Source organism: Podarcis filfolensis (genome assembly GCF_964270895.1).
Source record: "Podarcis filfolensis genome assembly, chromosome: 6".
Lineage (NCBI taxonomy): Eukaryota > Metazoa > Chordata > Lepidosauria > Squamata > Lacertidae > Podarcis > Podarcis filfolensis.
This window is the reverse complement of record NC_139609.1, coordinates 34,310,687-34,333,543: the sequence shown is the minus strand read 5'-3', so window position 1 is coordinate 34,333,543 and position 22,857 is coordinate 34,310,687. Positions and strand designations below refer to the sequence as shown.

Below are 22,857 nucleotides of genomic sequence, written 5' to 3'. Positions count from 1 at the left end.
CTACATCGATGCAAATTGACTGTAGCTCACCCCGGGGTTCCTGTGGTCCTGGCATGGCCCTAGCCCTTCAAGCGGACTTCAGACGAGATCCAGGACCCCCAGATTCCTTTAACGGAATACCCTTTTCATGGAGGGGCAGGTGATGGCCGCACCTCCCCTCCCCCATCCACAACTAAGTCAATGCCTGACCTCCCAACCGCCCAACGATTGCTGGGAGGTAGGCGAAAACCAAACGGCCAGTGCCAATCTGCCACGTGGACAAAATTTCTACCGGGCCCCTGCCACAAAACAGGTGACCAACCGAAATCCCAAGCAAGGCCAAAGCACAGAAAACCCAAGAGGGCGGGTGTTTGGCAGCGTGAAGCAAGTGGCTCCGACGCGTTGCACTGCCGTTTATAAATCCTCCTCCTCCCCCAACCCGCAAATCAATCTGATTGGCTGTTGCAACTGGCACAATCGTGGGACTGCCCCAGAAACAACCGGGCTATGCCCAGCCTCCGAATGCTGTGGGGGCCCCAAGGTCCTGTGCGCAAGCAGGACCCTCCTTGAAGAGGATCCCATTTGTCAAAATTAGTCAAACTATCATTTTAACCTCTACCTCTATTTTATTCAAACTATTTCTTCTGTCAAACAGATATAAGATTTTAAAGAGAAATCCTTAATTATCATTCTTCCTTTCCTATTAAGGTGAGGGAAACCTATAAAAAGCTGAACAAAAGAATTAAGAGCCAAAGAGCCCTTTGCTTACATCAAAGATTTTAATAAAGCAATATTTTAACTCAGTTACCTCCACTACTAATATAATTTCTTCCTGCAGTGTATCTATTCCAACCTGCAGACTTTCAACAGAATGTTTTTGTTGCATATCCAAGCCTTCGCATGTTAAATTCCAATACTGTAATTGGTAGGAAGAAATGGTTTTTTAAAGGAAAAAACTACTTGCAGTCTTCAAAGACGACAATATATTCTTATTCATTGTGGCTTCCTAACATATAATAAGGCTGTTGCTAAGGGCAACAACTTGTCATGAAATTCTGCAGTTTAATTTTTTTTTTAAATGAATTAGAAATACCTGAGGATAAGAATGAAACACTTTTATCATTCTGATGCCAATCAATCTATAATAAATTGTTGTCTTAACAAGACAGCTCTTGCTGTCTTCATAATTTCAAACCACTTTTCTAGCATTCTGTGTGTCAACACAAGACTTTAAACTTTAAAGCTGTTTATATGTTTCTCATTATATATTTGTCCATAAACAAAAAGGGCATATAGATGAGCAGTATCTCTCTTGGAGGTTATTTACAGTCGTTTTTCAAATCAAAAAATGAACAGATAAGATATAATTGAAAACATTTCTTAAAGAATTGCCATCAAAAGCAGAGTATAAGTTACAAACAAAAGTAGTGCTAACTGTGTAGGGCAAAATAAACTGGCTTTGTGTCAGGCAGAAATACACATGTTAGTGATCATGAGTTCCCAGACATATGGTGTCCAACATTAATAAAAGGAGAATAAGCACTTACAGCAAAGGATTACCATAAAGGTGGTATGGTTACTTTTTCCTATCCCTGCCCATTTCCCCCACTGCAACTCCACCTCCCTGGTGGGCTTCTGGCTTGGGACTCCAAAGTACTAGGGACAGGAGGGGGGAGGTTCAAAACAACCTGGAGAATATTTGCAACAAAATATTAGTAGCCGGGAAAAAGTTAAGCTGTCTAGGTGGAGAGTAATTATATATTAGAAACCAGGAGCTGTTGATACCATTTTCTCAGAGCAGCAGCCTAAGGAGAGGATTGTAGACTATTGAGAGGCTCCTTAAGGTACACCTGCCACATTATAACTCCGTTTGTTGCCACTGCATTTGAAGGGGAGCAGAGTCAGAGGTTGTAGCAGCTGGATATCAGCCTGGAAGACGAATCCTTGCCACTACATAGAAACAGATTGACTATGTGAAAAAGAGGACAGGACTGTTGCACATTTATTGTTGTGTAGGAGAGGGAATTTCAGCAGGCATAGCTGAAGGAGATAGGCCCAGTGAGTGTGTCAGTATATTTGAGGATTGGTTTCTGTTTTGGTTTGTGGACTGGAATCCACCTTTACTATCCATGGTAGATAAAGACAGTTTGGGAAGCAGATCGTGCAGTTAAGGTATTGTTACCAGACGTCCCTGTTTCCCGGGGACAGTCCCCGGATTTGCAAATCTGTCCCCGGATTTCATTTAATTTATATTTTAAGTGTTGTAGATTATTAGTAGGGAATGAATGTTGCGTGATTGGTGTTACGAAAAAGGAGCAATGCTGCTGAGTGCTCCAGATGGCTGGAAAGCCAAACAGGATGTTGATGTTATGCGACTGTACCGTGGGAACCAGGGACAGTCTATTATGTGCTCTGAGCACCGGATGTTAGCTCAGAGTGGCACATGACCCTGTACTGGAAGTACATGGGTGGAGTTATTCTCTCTCTGGCTGCTGATATCAGAGGGTACAGACATGTTTTCTCTGTACTGCTGGAACGACAGAAATAAAGACATGTAGATATATTTCTGTCTGTCTCTTTCCCCTCCCTGGGAGAGGAGGGGGAGGAATGGTGTGTTCTTCTTTCACGTTGGGAAGAATCGCCGATTGGAGACCTCCCTTGATCTTGCCGGGAGTCGCAGACAGGAGGTCACAAGGATTCAAGCCAGGCACCGGGAGAGTGCCAAATTCCTCTGAAATATGGCTTGATATCAACATATGGTAGCATGCGCTGCTGGTTATCTGATCCATGGGAATCAGCATGAGAGGTGAGAGGTTGATGGATCGTGTGCCATCCTCTGCACCAAGGAAAGAAGATAACGTCTGCATTGCAGCCAGAAGCTGAACAGACGGAAGGACACCAAGAGGGGGTGTTTTCAAAGCAACGGAGCCCCAAAAAGGTATGCTGAATATCGGGCTAAAAGTGTGAATGCAGATTGATTTATTCTCTGGTTCACGAGAGAGCTGCGTTTGGAAAAACAGCTCTGAGAGCCTAGCCTTGCATACCAGGCATATTTGCGGTGAGATAACGAAGAAGTATGCACAGTTGCTAAGCAACGAAGGTCAGTCGGCTTAGAAAGTTACTGACACCTGGGGCTGGCTCAGTCAGAGCCGGCAAAGCGAAAGTTGTTTTGACTGTGAGACAGCTTGGAGATTGCCTGCCTGAGAGAGAGGCAGAAAGACAGCTCAAAAGGAGCTTTTGGGATTTTAACTAGCTCGAGAAGTGGAGAGCTGAGACTTGGATTCAAAATGGATGCCAAGGACAGGGGGAGGGAAGAACGGAGTTCTAATTCCCCCACTGATGTTGCTACTGGAGAGAATGCTGTAGCTTTGAACGTTGTCCGATGCTACAATTGCGGACAGGCTGGGCATCTTCAGCGGAACTGCAAGAAGCCACGCCAGCCGAAAGGAGCGAAGGGCCGCTCAGCAAAGCCTGAGGCAGCAGGCAAAGGTCATACCAAGTCTTCGGTGAAACCTGCAAAGGCCCTGATGGCGAAAGGAACCACGCCAGATGTTGGAAACTCTTTTGTGATCGATACGGGCTGTAATTTTCATATGTCCCCGCACAGAGGACTCTTTTCGACGTTTAAGAAGCAAAGCTTCGCTGTGGAACAAGCCAACGGTCAGAAGCTGGAAGCGACCGGGGTTGGAACTGTGTATCTTAAGAGTCTGAACCTGACTATACACAATGTTTACTTGGTTCCTGAATTGAAGTTCAATCTGCTGAGTGTTTCGCAGATTGCAAAGAAAGGACTGAAACTGTCCTATGATGATAAGAGCTGCGAGATCTTCAAAGATGGAGAGTTATATCTTTCTGCCAGACAGAAAGGTGGACTATATTTGTTGGACTTTGACCAAAGTGATTACATGGAATGTAATTCTGAATCTAACATGATTTCTCTTGCAGGTGTGACCAAAACAAGCGCCAAGAAGGTGGCCAGGGTCAACAGAGCATTTCAGCGGGTGTATGCTGATGTGATTGGTCCTCTAGAACCATCTAGAGGCAATGCAAGATTTTATCTTGTGTGTGTGGATCATTTCTCTAACTTTGTCTGGGTTTATGTGTTAAAAAGGCCACAGGAAGCCTTGGAGAGGTTTCAGGAGTTTTGTGACAAGGTTAAGAGCATGCATGATGCTAACATTGATTGTCTTTTGACAGATGAGAAGCAGATTTTTCTTTTACAGGATTTCCAGAGGTTCCTGCAGAAGAATGGGATAAGACACAAGGTTGCTGTTTCAGCGGAAGCGTGGAACAGGGGTGTCTGTGTACGGGTGAACAGAGAATTGCAAAAGGGGATGAATGCGCAATTGCTTAGTTCACATCTGCCACATGAGTTCTGGGCGGAGTCACTCATGTCGTTTTGTCATGCGTGGGTGAGAAAGGTTTCAAAAGAGTTGGGAAGTTCTCCTTTTGAGAAACTGTTCCAGAGAAAACCTTCTGTTGCCCATTTCAAGGTTTTTGGGTCTCATGTGAGGACAGAAGCTCCAGGTGGAGTAAAGAATGCCAGAGGCATTTTTGTGGGATATGAAAAGGGTCTCTACAGAGTAATTTTGTCTGAATCTGGTCAGGTGATTCTCACAAAATCTCTAGAGAGTGCTCCTGAAAAGGAGAGAGTGATAGCACACACATTTCCCACAGAGGACGATTCAGATGATGATGATGATTTCACAGAGTACAGTGGTACTGAGAGTGACAGTGATAGCTCAGAGAGCTCTGTTGTCACAGTCATTGAGAGGAAATCTCACACAATGGATAGACCTTCACAGGTGAAGGATGAACCACTGTTTACTATTGGAACTGGTTCTGCTAAGAGTCCTGAGACAGAACCAGTGAGCAGAGAGGATCAGCACCTCATACGCAGGTCTGAGCGAGTCACAAAGGGTGAACCACCCAAAAGGTACTCAGAAGAGTATGCTAATTTAGCTGTTGCATGTGTTGCTGTTGTACACAACCGAGGACAGGTTGGAGCTGTGTCTAAGTCAGAGACAAAGACACAACAGAGAGTTGCTAGCCAAGGTAATGCAGATGCACTCATTCCTTGGAAGCCAGACAACCAGAGAGGTACACTGGGGAAACCAGTGGCGGGTAGTTCCAAGGGTGGAACTGAAACAACAGGGGAGTGTTATGTGTATAACAACTGTTTGTTTTCTTCTCTGGATCACGCTTTGCTTGCCGCAACATGCATTGATTCTTTTGGGGGAGGTTGTTACGAAAAAGGAGCAATGCTGCTGAGTGCTCCAGATGGCTGGAAAGCCAAACAGGATGTTGATGTTATGCGACTGTACCGTGGGAACCAGGGACAGTCTATTATGTGCTCTGAGCACCGGATGTTAGCTCAGAGTGGCACATGACCCTGTACTGGAAGTACATGGGTGGAGTTATTCTCTCTCTGGCTGCTGATATCAGAGGGTACAGACAAGTTTTCTCTGTACTGCTGGAACGACAGAAATAAAGACATGTAGATATATTTCTGTCTGTCTCTTTCCCCTCCCTGGGAGAGGAGGGGGAGGAATGGTGTGTTCTTCTTTCACGTTGGGAAGAATCGCCGATTGGAGACCTCCCTTGATCTTGCCGGGAGTCGCAGACAGGAGGTCACAAGGATTCAAGCCAGGCACCGGGAGAGTGCCAAATTCCTCTGAAATATGGCTTGATATCAACACAATGGCACAAGACATACCGGGACTTCCGGCGAGGCAAAATGGCAAAATGGCAGCAAGCAGCTCCTGAAGCCATCCAGAGCCAAATGTGCTACCAGGCTGGCTCCGGGCTGCTGAGACTGCTGCTGCCACTGCTGAGGGGGAACCAGGGATGCCCGGAGCATCAACTGGGGGAACCGCTGTCCCCCACCCCGCCGCGACCCAAATTGAGCCAGGAGCGAGAGCGCCTGGCCACCCGACTGACTGCCCAGCAGTGCTCCGGGGCCAGGAAAACACCGGAGCCAACGCAGGGAGAAGTTGGAGAGGAGAAGGAGAAGGAAGAGAGAGACAGAGGAAGGAGAAAAAGGGGAGCCCCAACCTTGCTGCACCACTGCCACTGCTGAGGAGGAGCAGTAGGAGAGCACTGGGAGGGCAAAGACACGTGGCCGAGCCAAGGCCGAACCCGAGCCTACTCCATGGCGGCTAGCGCCACTGGCAGAGGAAGAGGAGTGCCGGGGGAGCACACCGCCCCTGGCAGCGCGATCCTGGCAGGGTGCCATCACGGCTGCCCCCCCACCCCTGCCTGCTCCGCCACTGGGTAGTGCTCCAAGAGAGCAGGCTGAGGCCCAGGGGAAGGCTGCGCAACAGAGGAGACCACAGAAGAGATCACTTCTTTTTTAAGTAACTTTTTTTAAATAACTTTTCTCTCTCTCTCTCTTTTTAAAAAAGTGTCCCCGGATTCTTTGAAAAAAATCTGGTAACCTTAAGTTAAGGTGAAGTGATACAGTTATGGTAAAGCGATCTGTTTTAGATAGTAAAGGGTGATGAGGGTGACAGATGACAGCAGACATTAGTGTCTGAATGGTGCTGCAAGATGTCTTAGAAGTGTTAGCCCTAGCAGGGGAGGTGGATCCATTTGGTCCCTTTTTCAGGCAGCGACATATCTTGGCCTCGCTGCAAAGCAGGTCCTTCCAGGAGCAAAACGTTGAGGAGCAGGGGTACTTTCCACATTCTTCCCCCTTTCACATTTGAACTCGTCTGATAATAACAAGAGAAGCAACATTAAAGCATGGTAAGGAGTTGATCGACCGAAGCATCTGTTCATGAAGACGTATCCTTGGTGACAAACGTTCTGCAGCTGAGAAAGCAGGAGAATGCAGAACGAGGTTTATGAAGGAGTGTTAGAGCTCCAAGCAGGACATGCAGCAAAGCATGAGAGCTGGTTGGCTGGATAAAGGAGGCTAGAAGGTTCCACACAGCAGGAACAAGAAAAAATGATTCTAATTTTCAGCACAAATCTTAGTGTTATCCTATCTGAAATGGTCTCCTTTTATGCCCTTTTAAGGAACTGATTTAAAGAAAACCACATAGTCTGAGAGAGATACCTAACGACACCGAAAACATGTTCACTGTCTAAATTGACCAGAATCTCCTTCCTGACCCCCTGAAACTATGCATACTTTGACTTGTACAGTCTCTACTTCTGTAGAGTAAAGCTGAGAACACTAGCAGTTCCCCATGGCAATTAATGAGAATACTTTTTTTAAAAAAAGCCTTTCTGTGCTTCACTACAATTGGAACTAAGTTTGAACAGTAGAAAAGTAAGAAAGAAAATTACCTTCAAAACTTTCATTTATGTTAAAATGTGAAGCACGTTAGCTATAAAATACGTTATACAACCCAATGCAGTGCAGTCCTAAGCCCTGGGTTGATAGGGATTGCAGGTAGGGTGGTAAATATTTTGTTCATCACCAGTCTCCACTGACAGAGCAGAGCATCACTAGTATATGTGGAGTGGAGTGGGGGTGTAAATCATGACATACATACAACAGTACATACAGGGAAACCTATCAATCCTTTTTCAGAAGATCCCTTTCTCTTTCCTATTTTAGGTCCAGGTGAAGTTGACCTTAATCTCACTGTGGACCTTGGAGATATTGCTGATAATGAATTTGACTTTGAAGACCAGGTAATGGATTTTATCAGTTAAAAGCTTTCTCTCATTCATATCATCTTTTAGGTCACTTGCTTTAGCTTCCGTTTTTCTCTTAGGTTGTGTTCACACCCCCATTTACTCTGCATCCAGTGTGCTCACACCACTTGTTTCCAAATAATAATAATAATAATAATAATAATAATAATAATAATAATAATAAATTTGTATTTATATCCCACCCTCCCCAGCCGAAGCCGGGCTCAGGGTGCAAAGTGGTGCACACAGGACATTAACCACAATCCACCTCTGTTGTCCTTTAGTTTCTTACAAAATACAGCATTTTGATGCATTTTCTCCCAAACTAGCATCAATCCAAATCGAGAAGAAGAATGGGCCGGCTGTGTTTTAAGCAGGTAATGTGTACACAGCCTTAGCCTCCTTGTACACTAAAGGATAGACTTCTGTGATATAAAGGGTTAAATTATTCATGTGACTACTTAAATTATTTCATTGTTCAACATACTGTTACAGATATTTTTTTAAAAATTGTGATCTTTCTTAAATATAGGGGTGAAGGCAGACATATTCTACAAATGATGGAAATAGTTGTATAAACCACTTTTAATGTTGTTTTATGTGTACAACATAATAGATGCAGCATTCAAAGCACTTCCACCATATTTCAGAATGTATGTCATTCTTCATCACAAGCATATTGTTATTATTCTGAACAAACCTAATGCTTCTCAGTACTCTGTTCCTATATTCTTTGTATTCTTTTCTTTTACAGGCTCCCCTCAGTTCCAAACAAATTTCCCCTTTCATGTTGCACAATTTGTTCTGGTTTCTGAAGGGAAATACTGTCAGTTTTTATAGGCCAGTGAATTTTCAGAACACAAGGTTCACTTTCAATTCTTCCGCACAGCGATTGTGTTAAGGCTACAGTCCTATACATACTTACCTGGGAATGAGCTCCCATGCAATCCTGGGCATGTCTACCCAGTGGCACTTACTTCTGGGTAGACATGCCCAGGATTGCATTATTTCAGTCTATAGCATCATCCTTCTATTTCCCAAATTCACCATGAGGATGCTGTCGCTTATGTAGCCAACATTATATGATCCAAACACAAAAGGGAGGTATCAGTAGGCTTGGGGGGAAATTGTAGAAGAACAGAAAAAAATACTGGGGCGGTGCAAACCCCTTGAAAAACAGCCCCATTATTGCTTTTCTTTTCTGTTGTTTTCCTGGAGTTTGCCAAGGTACATTGTTAACAGAAGGATGTGCAACTGTGTGTTTAGATGTACAAGGGATTTAGATGTGCAAGGGATCCACTTAAGAACGTTACACCATAAACAATGATCTGTTTTTCAAACTGCCTTCAGCTATGTGAAAATACTGGTTATCCAAGGAACCCATGCCTTTCTAAGGAATTGCTGAATGCATTATGTCAAAGAGTGAAAAGTGGGGTTGCGATATTCCCAAAAGTGAAAAACTGGATGGAGTTATTGAGCTTTCTTCTTTCTTGGGGTGTATGGGGGGTGTCAGAGGGTTTTTTTGGTCAGAGTTGTCTAGCTTTTGGGGGGCTTTTCTTTCATTTTTTAAAAAATAAAAATAGCCCAATTTGCCATATGTCTGAGTTTTCCTGGACATTTTGCTGATTCAGCAAAAAACCGCCCAGATGCGATTTTTCTGAGCGATTCCCAGACGTATGGCGGCCCTGTTGAAAAGTAGAGTAAGAATTCGTAACATATGGTTGGCTCCAGAGCTTTCGTAAGTAGGACTCTGCTCATAGGACACTTGTGGAAGGCAGGAGGGGCTGTTTTTGCCTTTCCTCCTACAGCTCACTGTGACCCCTGAAAAGGCCCACACTGGAACAGAGTGGGAGGTGGCAAGTGTGAGTTCCTTTGGGAAGAAAATGAGGGCTTCAGGAAGAAGGGGAAACTGGTAGAAGTTGCAGCCTCTTCTCACTCTCCATCCAGCAGGATGTTCCACTGGATCTTTAGCCCTTCTGTTTGAGGAAGGAAGACCTTTGTTTTCAGAACGTCAAATCTGGATGCAACCTGATGAAATTATCTGGGAAAGGAAATGGGAACCAGAAGGCAGTGTTGAATTTTTCTAGTCATCCGCCAGCGACTTCACATAAAATCAAAACATGTTGCTAAAGCTGCAGACAGTAACTTTAGTTTCAAACACTGGAAGTTCAAAATAAGTGGGCGAGAACATGAAATTACTAGAGCTATGCTCAGTTACCAGCTTCACAGAATAAAGAACTTTACTAAAAGGGGGAAAACCTAGCTTTTGTGGTCAAAATCTTTATTAGTATTCAGCTTTATACCCTGAGCCTTGCCTTACCTTCCATTAGAAAAAAACTTCTAGTCATCAGTGGCGAAGATGTAAATATATTTGGGGCACATCTCTTAGAAGTGGGTACACAATTCTGAACCTTACAAGTCTATCATTATTTTATTTATTTATTCATTTTATGTGTTACATTTATATACCACCTTTATCTTCCAATGATCTCAAGGTGGGGTACACAGTTCTCCTCCTTCCCATTTCATCCTCACAACAACCGTGTGAGGTGGGTTGGGCTAAGAGATGGTGGCTGGCCCAAGGACACCCAGTGAGCTTCATGGCTGAGTGGGGATTCGAACCCTGCTCTCCCAGTCCAACACTGACTTCACTATCCTTAGGGTATGAAGAGATTCTGTTTATTTTGCCGTGTGGAGCATTTTTGAGCTATAATGAATGATAGGGGTCACTCTATGAGCTGTAGCTTTAGTATATGGACCCAGACTTGCCCTTTCACGAATCGGAGAACTTCATTCATTTTACTCCCTGAACTGCTTTGTCCCCCATGTTTCCTTTATATCAGATATGGGGAAACTGCAGACTTCCAGATGCTAGTGGAATCCCCCTCCCATCATTCCCCACTATTGGCGATGTAGAGTCTGATACAATCTGAAGGATCACAGGCTCCCTATCCTTGGTTCATATGGTTTAAGAAGCAGCTGGGGAAGGGAGTGAGTTTTAGCAGAAAAGATCCAGAGGGAAAATTGTTAATAAAACAGTTCCCCCACTTAGCGTGCGTCTCCTGAGGCAGTTTTTCCTCAGCGTATGCTTTCTGTAAAAGAAAAATTAAAAAATATCAGTGTCATATGTTATTTGGGCCACAGCTATTGTGTTCTATTGAAGTTTAAAAATACATGGACAAATGTCTCCTTATCACAGTAATAATTCTTATAGCCATTTTTGTTAAGGGCTTTGACTGCACTATTTCAAAAGGGTGCCATGGTGAGAGCTCATGGTGGGTGCTGTTAAGGGGTTAGCAATCAAACAATAATTGCAGTCACCACTGGTGGTGTTAGTCCAAGAGAGACTTACTTTTCAAATAGAAATTGGCAGAGTAGGAAGTCACGAGGCTTTGATTAATTTTGTCAGTTACAAGATCTTATCTTTTACTGGATGAAATGAACCTGATGCAGATAGTTTTATTTGACTGTCGGCCCTACACAGAGCTGCAAATTATGGTTGGCAGTAATGAGATCTCACTGGCCACATGGAGAAGCACAGGCATGAGAAATCAGAAGTATTTGCTTCAATTTTAAGAAGCGGATTAAACAATTCTTGAACTTAGCTAGAATAGTCAAGTGGGCAACCACTTTCGTTGTTTTAGATTCCTAATGCATGGATTTTCTTGCATGCTTCCATACATGCAAAAAGTTTGACTTGCATTTTGCCCAGACAAAGAGGAAGAACTCCGTCATCCAGAATGTTCGGTTTAGAGTATGATGCCATGAAACATTGTCATACTGTCCCTTCTACCCAGTGAAAGAGGGGTGTGATGATGACTGCAGGGGCAAGTCCTGCTTCGCCACTGCATGCCGCTGTCATGCTCCTTTGATGTACATGTGCCAGAAGGAATTATACTTGCATGCCAACGTATATGTGCAGAGCTCCTCGACATGTGGACAGACTGTGGCCCAATTTGGGCCCCTCTTTAAATAAAGGTGCTCTGCACATCAGTATGTACGTATAACACCTGATGTAGCTTGAACACATGGACTTTGCAGGAGAATGGCAGGCGGTAGGTTAGCATCACACCATTATAATTAGAATACCACCTGTTTACAGCCTCTGTCTGAATGAAACCTACTTGCAGCCTTTATCTGAGCAATACTAAAACCCTTTCCCACACTAACAGCAAATAAAAGTGCCCTATCTTCAAAGTTTGCTGTCGCTGCCTGAGAATATTGTGACTGTAACAGAAACTGAATGCTCCGCTGATTTTCTCATTACTCAGGGCCATCTTCAAACTGTGAATTGTCCCAAGCACTTTTCTGCTAAGAATATCAAATAAGAAGAAGATGCATATCTAGGTATCAGTGTGTCATATGTAGCTGAGAGTAGATAAAGCACCTGTCAGAGAGATCGGGCCAAGAGGGTTAGGTTTCCAAGCAACCATGTGCAGCAAAGGAGCTGAAAGCTAGCAGATATTATCAGAACACTTTGACAGCCAACGGAAGCTAAAGGCATCCATATGTTAAGCACGTGATGCTTCTAAAATATCAGCAATAGCAAAGCAGTGATTCTTAAACTGTATGGGACAGTACTACTTCTAGTTACTGACAGGTTTAGCTCATTTTCTTATGTAATGGCCATCATCTTGCTCCTTTATAGAGGTTTTGAAATTTAAAATGCATCCAGAAAATGTGCAGCCTTTAAAGTGGGCTTTGAAGCAGCCTCTTAAGGAAAGAGGTCAACACATTTTTGTTTGGCTTGCTAGGCAGACATTGTTTGTTGTCACTTGTCAGTCATGGTACTGTCAAAATGTGTGATGTGAAGGGCAAGAATTTAGGAGCTGTTCTGGGTAGAAGATTGACATTACTGCACAGAGTAAGATAAGACATGAAGAAGAAGAAGAAGAAGAAGAAGAAGAAGAAGAAGAAGAAGAAGAAGAAGAAGAAGAAGAAAAGAAAGAAGAAGAAGAGGAAGAAGAAACAACAAGAAATAGTACCCATGTACTTGCGATGTGCTATTTTTTCTTAAGGACTGAAGATGCTTCTCTCAGTTGCTGAACTTTAATGATCAGTAGTCAGCTGTTAAGTTAGAAGAATATTAGCCTTAAATTTTAAACATTCATAAAAAATGTTTCAAGAGCCTTATCTAATTTGCTATCCGCCAGATGTTTTGCAATACAGTGCAAAGCGGTATATAATCAAGTGGTAATAATTTTTATGAAATAAATAAATAAATAAGCCCCAGGCAACATGGCCAACGCTCAGTTATGATGGGAATTGTAGTCTAAAACAGCTAGCTAATACCTGATTGGGGTTGGCAGGCCTAAGTTGCTTTACTCAGCAAATGGCAACATTGACCAGGCAAACACATGGGAGACTACTTGGGCTGAAGATCTTTGCAAAGAAGATAGTTCAGAAGATAATTCAGTTCCTGTTTCTGCCCTGGAGGTAACAAGATTGGCAAGCGGTGCATAAGATGTTTTGAAAGATGAAATCCAAATATCTGAATACTTGGAATGACCCCTATGCTGACCTAGCATAGGAATAAGAAATTGGACACTTGCAACCTGATCCTGATCCTGTGTTGGTGGAAACATGTCTCAATGAGTTAAATGGGACTTACTACTAGTTCTTAGTAATCCTACCTAGGATTGCATCCCTAGGACCAAACTAGATGTTGAATACAGCCACATAGCATTATTCCCAGCAGTCCACAAACTAACTTGGCTAAACTGGCTTTAAAGGGCCTGGTGTCTGTGAAGAGTCAGCTGAAGGATTCCAGCTGAGCAGTCAGCTTGGTGCAACCATGCAGCCTAGATTGCATCCTTTTCCTAAAGCAGCAGTTCTCAAACTTTGTTTTTCCTCATACCATTTGAAAATTGTTGGAGGTCTTGGAAGAACTTTTTTTAAAAAAAATCAAAGCATATACATTTCTATTTTTAAAAAAATATTCAGAGTTGGGAACATCATCCAGACTAGTGCTGCGTTATGGAAACAATGGGCCCTAGGTTAGGGTCTTGTCAGCCCATTCAATAATCTAACTGTGGTAGTAGTAGTAGTAGTAGTAGTAGAAGAAGAAGAAGAAGAAGAAGAAGAAGAAGAAGAAGAAGAAGAAGCTGCTGCTTTGATCTCCGTGATCAGAAAAGAAATAAAGTACGCTGAGTGCAGGGCCATGTACAGATATTCCTGGGTGTTCTGCAAGCTTTTTGCAGACCTTTTTGCAGCTTAGCACATACAAGTACTTTCTTGTGTAAACTGGGGCACATTTCCTCCCAGAACATAGCGCATTAGTGTGCATTGAAGGCCATTCCAAGTTTCAAGAGAAGCTTGTGGAGCAGCATGGAGAATTCTTTCAGGAAGTTTCTCTGTGTACATGTACTTAATGGCGGTATCTTAGATTATAGCCATCATAAGCAACTTCTAACCCCTGCCATGTACTCTCTATATAGTATACAGTATAGCTCTCTAGTTTTCACAGCCTCATTGTTTATTTTCACAACAGCCGTTATCTAACCAGAATGCAGACCACATTTTGACTAGAAAATAAAAATCTCAGGGGACACTTATTAATGACAGCCAAGACAAAATACCTTTATAAATATATTATAAGGCACTTTCAAAAACAACAACAAAACAGACCCTGTCCTGGAATACTAAAATATGGTACAAGATCTATTAAAGTGCATAAACAATCTGTTCATCTTAAGTTACCATGGGAACTGGCAAGACAAAAAAAGAGAATTCTATATGCAAAGAACTATAGTTTGCCTTGGAGAAATTCTGCTTTTAATTTTACTTAGACATCATAGTTTTGTGGGTTTAATATTTTGGGAGGATGCCTTTCCTGCATTTGCATTTTTGTTTTTGCTCTTATTATTATTATTTATTCATTTCTATACCGCTTTATAATGCTCTTAGGGCATTATAAAATGGGGTGTTTGTGGTGGGGTATCTGCTGTTCAAAAATGACATTTTCCATTTGAGAGTATGTTAGCAAATAAAGCATCATGTGGAATGAGATCTGTGCTTGAAATTTAGAATGAGAGAGTACATACCAAAATAAGTTTTTTTAGTGCTGTTTGAGGTGATATCTTTACAGCATTGTTAACATTTACCACCACTTAGTGCCCTTCCTATATGGTTGACTCCTGCACTTCATTGGTGCAGTAATGAATTGATATTCTGATCCTGACACATAGTTAGTTCCCACATCATCACCTCCCTCTGCAAGATAGCTACTTACACATGGCATGAGTTGCACACACATGACCCAGGCAATCCAGCATGATAACATACAAAGTTACTGGTGTGGTGTAGGCTCTGCACACACGACACATTTAAAGCACAGTTGAAGCACTTTCCCCCTTCAAAGAATTCTGGGTACTGTAGTTTACCTCTCACAGCATTATAATTTCTTGAAACTCTTAGCAAACCACAGTCCTCATAATTCTTTGAGGGCGGAAATGTGTTTTAAAGGTATAGTATGTACGCAGCTATGAAGAAGCAACTTGAACTACCTTTATGTCATGGTTTCTGTGGCAAAGCTGTTACTCCATATGACTCAGTTTCTGAATTAGGTCTAAAACAGAGGTTAGGGATCTTGAAGAGGAATAGCAGGAATCAAACAGTGATAGGGCAGAGAGCCAGGGGAATAATAGAGAAAGGGTAACAGAGAATGAGAAGCAGTCAGTGGGCTATGCTGGTGTTTGGTTGGTTGGTTGGTTGGTTGGTTGTTGATGTATCCATTTCTACAGGATCTTCTGCTTTTGAAAAATCCTATTATCTTATTTTTATTTTATTTTGAGCATGCAAATAAAAACCACTTTTCTTCTATCATGGAACTCAAGGCAGCTCTAATGGTTTCCCATCCAGACAGTGACTAGACCTAGGCTCTCATAGTTGTGGTGCCTGTATCAGGACCGTCATCCTATGGTCAAATAAAATGTATTCAGATGGCAAGATGAAACTATTGTTTTAATCCAAAGTTATCTGTAGAATTAGAGGTGGTTGTTAGGTATTTCACACATATTTTTTGTATCCTTCAAATGACACAATTACTGAGCTCAGAAGCATAATAAAATTTCTGCCTGAGGCAGACCTCCAGCTATTTCTAGAACTACTAGCAACTAAATTCAAGCAGTGTTTCACTGTTTTGAAGTCAAATGCCCATGAACCTATGGTCAGATTTGCTCTCATTGTAACAAAAACACATAGCAATGGGATACTAAATACAGATCTGTAAACAGCAGACTAAAAGTAATGGATGAGTTGAATGATAGAGAAAGGAAGCTATAAAACAGAGGAGGTGATGACTGAGAAGGCTAGGTTCAGAGAGAAGCCATTCTATATTTTATTCTTTTCCAACTTAATAAGCCTTGGCTGCCTGAAAAATAGATTGGCGAGGACTGACCTCATTGCCTGCTCTCATGAACCTTCATACCTAAATTTGAAAGGTGTATGCAAAAGTGAAAGTTAGAATAATGGACATTCATTTGCTAATGCTTAAAACCTCTGTTCAAAACAGATCCATACAAGTTTTCTGCAAACATTGCATTTGTTTTGTGAATTTAGTTATGAGGCACACAAATCACCACTATTGACCCCTCGGAGTCCCTTCCAATTCTACAATTCTACAATTCTATGAAACCAGCTACAACGTCTGAGTGGTTGTATTTCATCTCACCGCAACATGTATGACTTGCTCTCAGTGTCTGGTTACAATAAAAGGCAACTCAAATTTCATGCGGCAGTTTAAAAAGGGCAGTACTATAAGGTATTTATTGTTTGTAAAAGAAAAGGGCTGGTTTATGGCCAAAAGAAAAATATATTACTGAAACTTAAAATTTATTTTGTTATTAGCTTGCCAACAGTTCTTCTGCCATCCTCATCATCAGCACAGCTGCAAAGACAGAATCATATCTATGCTGCTTTTGAAATTGTACATTTTACTATATGCTTTTTTTTTTTAAACAAGGTCAGCTAAAGCTCTTTCTTCACACTTAATTTTTAATTTCTCTCCCTCTTTCTCTTTCCTTCCCTCAAGTGTAAGGCTGAGGACAAGGCCTGTGTCCTTTTATCTTATGTACCTTCTTTGTTTTTGTACGTGCTTTAGAATAATAGAATTACTAGTAAATCAAGCCTAGCAGTAAGTATAGACAGAACTATTCTTTCATGGACACAGTGCTTCAGCTGTTGGAGGAGAAAGTGCTCTGACTTTATGCTATTTTCAATAGCATCTTATCTATTAGTCACATTAAGGAACAATCATCAAGTTTTTTATAAGCAATTAGAAAGAGAGCTTGCATGAGAACAGTGAGAGCATGATACACTAATTGCCCTTGCTTGTGTGATTTATACAGAGTTATATTTCTTTCACAGCTTTCCTGTTCAAAATTAGAATCACTGATAGTACCAGGTTTTTATGTCTACCTTCAAAAGAAAAACATCTACGGTCACAACATTAGGGGGAAACTATGGGCCATATTCAACTTAATCTTTGTACTAGAGGAACCCAATTCAATGATGCCTGCTATCTCCTTGGACTGCATGCCCCCTGTGTCCTCCCCAGTTCTGCTCCTGGCTGTCAGGAGAAACCCCCTATCCAAACAGCAGATGGGGAGGGGGTGGGATAGAGGGAAGCTTGCACTGATTGAGCAATCTCCTTAGCACTTTGTTGAATACATTCCTATGCATTCCACTTCAAAGTGTCAGCTGGAGTTCTTGAAAAATACAAACACAACTGAACAGATACAATTATCATATTGAAAACTATACAAATTAAGACTTGGAGAGCACCATAGTCACCCTTATTTTAATGTCAGCCCCTAGAAATGTTGCAGGCTTCATTGGTAGTGCCTGATTATTTTGGTCTGCAAGGAGAAAAGTCACTTAGAAGTCAGGTGTTTGTTTTGGATGAGATGATAATAATGATGTTAGCTATTTTATGCATGTGGTTCCATATGCAAGTAGCTGTTTTAGCAAAAGAGCAGTGCATGAAGCAGTGTTTCAGTATTTCCACCTGCACACAAACAAACACAATTTTGGAATGGAATTCTCTTAAAATGCTGAAGGAAGTATACTCAATCGTCTGTATTTTAGAATGGTTAGATTTTGTGGATTCACTACCATTGTATCAGGAAGACTAAGTCAGAAACTACCATACCAGGGACCTAAGTTTCTTAGAGCAGACAGATTGTTTAGTATCAAATAGGTGCAGCCTCAATGGATTCCTTGCTTTGCTAACACCTAGAGTCAGTAACGGTTATGATGAAAAGTCAGAAAAACATTGCCTTAAATTCATGGCTTTCGCTCAGCTTCTCTCATGTAAATCAATTATAACTTAGGGAAACTAGACAAAAGGGGATAAATTCAACTGAAACCAATACTTAAATATTCTGAAATATTTGAGCCTGTGTGAAAATAGAGAGATAACCAGTTTCTGCTAAAAATCAGCTTTTGAAACGCATCCTAGTATAGAAAAAAAAGGTCTAAAGTATTTAAGAATCTAGGTTCAAGCACTGCAGGTATAACATTTTAACCTTTTGTTCAGAAAAATACATTAAAATTGTGATATTCTGTGTAGCTTTTTTTACCACATATTCCTGTTGAGCTAACCATGCTCGATGTGACTGAAAAACTATGCAAAGTATTTGAAGACACTAGGTGGTATAAGACAAAACCATATTCAGAGACAACCCTTTGGTATTAATGAACTTAGGTTAGTCACAACTAATCTAAGTCCATTAACCTCAGGGGGGTCTGCTCTGCACATAACCTAGCCACATGCCACCCTCTAACTTGTTTAATTACCTTTTCCTCCCAATTCTGTTTTATTTGAGAGGCGGGAGTGACATATAGAGAACTCTGAGTTTTACAGTGCTTCACCTCAAGGTTTGTTTTTGACAGTATTCAGAAATGCTGCCAACAATTTTCCAGGGCCTGCTTTTATCTGGGACTGAACACCATCATCTATGTACAGTACAGCAGAAACATTTTTTGTGACTGACTTGGGCACATGATTACAGGAGATGATAAAAATTCAACAGTGCTGTTGACATACAGATTGAACAGGATAGGTGCTTGTGCAACCTTGATGAAACCCTTTTGAGGATGGAAGAGAAGCTATAAGATACCTCTCTGACGTACTTTATACCTTCAGCCAGATATTATTATATTAAAAAATAATTATAAGATGAGTATTTTACCCAACAACAGCAGAGTCCTATCTCAGCTTTCATAGTTCATATATAGAATTTATTTTTAACCGTTCAGTTTAAATCAGTTTCTTTGATTCAAGAAACCTCTGGCAGTCCTTTGTGGTTTTGCCAGATTAATTGCTTCCACACAGAAATTGTCAAGAGAAGAGCATCACAAGATAGCCTGGCCCTTAGTTCTTAGAGGGCCAGAGGGGAAGGTCAGTCCGTGAACTCCAGTTGATATTGTTCAAATTAGTTGATACATTTTTAAAGAATAGTGCTGCTTTCAGCTTCATAATACGGGCGTTGCTGCTCCATGCAGCATGGTTGACCTAGAAACATCCTTTTTTGCACTTTTTTTGTGGGATGCTAATCATTATGCACACTGACTGCCTCAGTGCCACTCAACTGCACTATAATAGACATGCTGGAATTTCTGACAGGACACACATTGCAGTCATGCTCTGCAGCAATAAATAGGTATACTCAGCAGAAGTTCATTTGAAGGTGCTGTCTCAAAAAGCAAATATAGGACAGTGGAGTGGGATTAGCATTGTGGCCAATATGTTAAAAGGGTCTTTACTGTTGATAAGAATAGATAATAGATGCTGATGCATGAAGATGTAAACCATAAATAACATTTTCCAATATGTTAATTGACAGGCATTTGACCAGTCATGCCTTTCTGGACCTGAGAATATGGGAGGTGAGTATTACCAACTATCCTCTAGACTACTGTAATAAATGTTGGCAGAATGTTCCCCGCGTCGGTAAGCCACAAATCATGAGAAATTTAGGCTACATTGGAAGATTGCACACTGCAGCTTCCACACTTCAGCATAATTATATTGTATTGTGGAAATTGGATGACTGTGGTTTTTTGGTTTTTTTTTTAATATACTGTATATGTTTTAATGTATTAATCCATTGATTGTTGATGTATTATCAGACAATGTCACCCTGAGTTTCCTCAGGAGGAAGGGCAGTATATAAATATAATAAATAAATTTGAGACAATATAATATGAGCACACGCATAGCAACCTGTAGAGCACACTGATACATCAGAATTCTCCAGCTTTAATACCAAGAGGTCCAAAAAGGTCAGAGTTGTGGGTGTCAGGATATGCACCTGTTGATGCCCAGCGGGACTTCCTAATTTGGCTTAAGAAATTAAGGGTAAGATCTTGGTTCCATTCGAGCCTTCGAGGCTGGTTATGTTATAGTAAGTCCCTCTTCATGTATGCATAGGGTTAAGGTTTCTTCTGAACAGCTGTGGTTGTGTCTTTGCTTGGGTAAAGAATGAGCTGCTGTTCAAGAAAAGAAAAGGCTGTTGTGTATAGATCTCTTTCGATATACTTATCTGGAATGCAGCTAGTGACCAGGGAAGTCTGGATGTCAGACTGAACTTAAACCAAAAGTACCCCCCAAACACACACATACACACACATACACAAATGTGACAAAATGAATATGAACTCTGACAAATGTCAACAAAGCTTTTTTTAAAGGGAGGCACACACTACGAACTATTCTTAACTCAAGAACACTTTATTCATAGATGGTCATTTTTCATTTTAATATTTTGTGCACACACAAAAGAGCTGTGAGTGTTCTCATGCATTAAATATGTATTTTATCACAGCTACAGTAACAGCTATAAAACTATGACTGTGAACTGTTCCTTCAATGAAAGAAATTTCTAGTTAGAAATTCAAGCTTGGTGTTTTGTTTTGTTTTAAAAAACATTTTTAGCTGCCTTTGTATATTCACTTGTCTGGGAGTAGTTCCCATTCAATTCAATGTTTCTGAGTAAGCATAAACTTATTATAAAGTGTGATAGATAAGCATAAACATATTGTTAAGTGTGTTATAATTATACACAGTTTTATACGTAGCGACACTTATTGCTAGAAGTCTTTTCCATTCTTTTCCACTTAATTTAGGTTTTACGGAAGACCTGAAGAAATCAAAAATAATTTTTGTAATAGGTAAGTAGGAACTTCATACACCACTCTCCCATAGGCAGCTAGCATTTCTGTATACAAATGCCCACCACCACGTTAAAAATTCTTCTGTGACTACATTTGTGGGGGATGATGGGTAGCTTGAGGATGAAGCATGAGAAGGAAACAGAGAGCTTGTGCAGGCCTTTTCTGGAAGTTGTATGTAATTACGTCCGTCCCCCCCCAAAAAAAGTTTCCATAACTGATTTAAAAAATGAACACAATAGTATTGCTTTCTAAAGCCAAAAGATAATTGTTTACTCTGAGTTTATTGCTAAGGTGGTTGATAATTTCAGAAATGATTGTTAGTAATGATAATGGAAATTGTCATGGCTTTCACCACCTTAAATAGTCCGATTTAGGATTGGCCCCATATAAGACAACCAGATTAGCTCTTTTACAATGCAGGAAGAGGGTATCTTGAATTAGAACCATCCATCTCTCTGAACTGTTTACACTGTGGGCAGCTTGAATACTCTAGGTTAAATTTACAGGAGAATTGTGATCATGTTGTGTCATTCCATAAATAGAAGCTAGCTATTTATTTATTTCATAAAATTTATACAATGCTTGATTGTAAAAAAAAAAAACCCTCAAAGTGGTTATGAAGAAAGAGTTATTAGTAGGTATTTCGATCAGTTCCCACCTCCCCGCAACCAAGGCTGGCTATACGTTATGTTGCTTTTCAACATTCCACATTTTTTAAAAGACAAAATCCAGACAGATTGTCCATGAATCATAAAAGTAAATATAACTTCATAACTTTTTCTGTGTTGTTATACAAGAGTGAGATACTCCATATGGTAGTTGTTTTATAGCTAATAGTAATAGTAATAGTAATTTATTATTTGTACCCTGCCCATCTGGCTGGGTTTCCCCAGCCACTCTGGGCGGCTTCCAACAAAGATTAAAAATACATTAAAATGTCACACATTACAAACTTCCCTGAACAGGGCTGCCTTCAGATGTCTTCTAAATGTCAGGTAGTTGTTTATCTCTTTGACATCTGATGGGAGGGCGTTCCACAGGGAGAGAGCCACTACCGAGAAGGCCCTCCGCCTGGTTCCCTGTAGCTTAGTTTCTTGCAGAGAGGGAACCGCCAGAAGGCCCTCGGTGCTGGACCTCAGTGTCCGGGCAGATTGATGGGGGTGGAGACGCTCCTTCAGGTATTCTGGGTCAAGGCCGTTTACGGGTTTAAAGGTCAGCACCAACCCTTTGAATTGTGCTCGGAAACGTACTGGGAGCCAATGTAGGTCTTTCAGGACTGGTGTTATATGGTCTTGGCGGCCATGAATAGGCAATGAACTTAGAACCAGACCCCAAAGTTTTGTTTTGCTATAAAGAATAGTTACTATATTAGTATATTAGATCCAGAGAATGAGGTCCAGTTCACACATGCATATGTATCTCCTGATTATTCAACATCGGATTGTTGCCTGATGTTGGAGATTGATATCATAACTATTTCTGTGGTGTTTGTTCTGCTTGCACACATATGGTAACTGTCACTGGATGCTTCAGTCATCACAACAGGCCTGCAACTCTGGTTGCTGTTAGAGAAAATGTCAAGATGGGCTTACTTTGGTTGGAGAAAGCATGATTCAGAACCCAACCTGCTTCTTTCTCAAAAGTCACCATGTGGCATTCATGCTAAAACTCTCAACTATTCTTATTTTTTTGCTCCTCACACAATTCCACGATGCATCAGGCATACAAAGTCCTGAAAAGATGGGGAGGTTGCTATGGCAATTGCCAACACATCGTAAAGGGGGTGGGAATATGCATCCTTTTCTTTAGAAAACACCTGAAATGCTGTACTATGCAGTAGAAGAACGGTCCTGGCTTTGCAGCATATTTTGTGCCTCAGAATGGAATGGAGGAAATGTTTCACTGGAACCACGTTTGCATTAGTTGGACGAAAATAAACACACATCTTTAGCAAGTAACTCCAGAAATTTCGCCAGTGAAATGTGATTCTGTCCCCTCCCCCTGCAAACTGTGTTGCATTTCTGCTTTAACTGAACCGGACTTATTTCCTTCTGA

General features: G+C 41.3%; 1 protein-coding gene across 1 annotated transcript in view; it reads left to right on the top strand.

Annotated features, from left to right (window-relative positions):
• AK5 (adenylate kinase 5) overlaps nt 1–22,857 on the top strand; it is a 91,200-nt gene that overhangs the window by 51,446 nt on the left and 16,897 nt on the right. Inside the window, exons 8-10 of the mRNA XM_083621018.1 lie at nt 7,547–7,623; nt 19,473–19,515; nt 20,755–20,799. Coding sequence (XP_083477144.1) covers nt 7,547–7,623; nt 19,473–19,515; nt 20,755–20,799 — 165 coding nt within the window. The remainder of the gene's footprint in view (nt 1–7,546; nt 7,624–19,472; nt 19,516–20,754; nt 20,800–22,857) is intronic.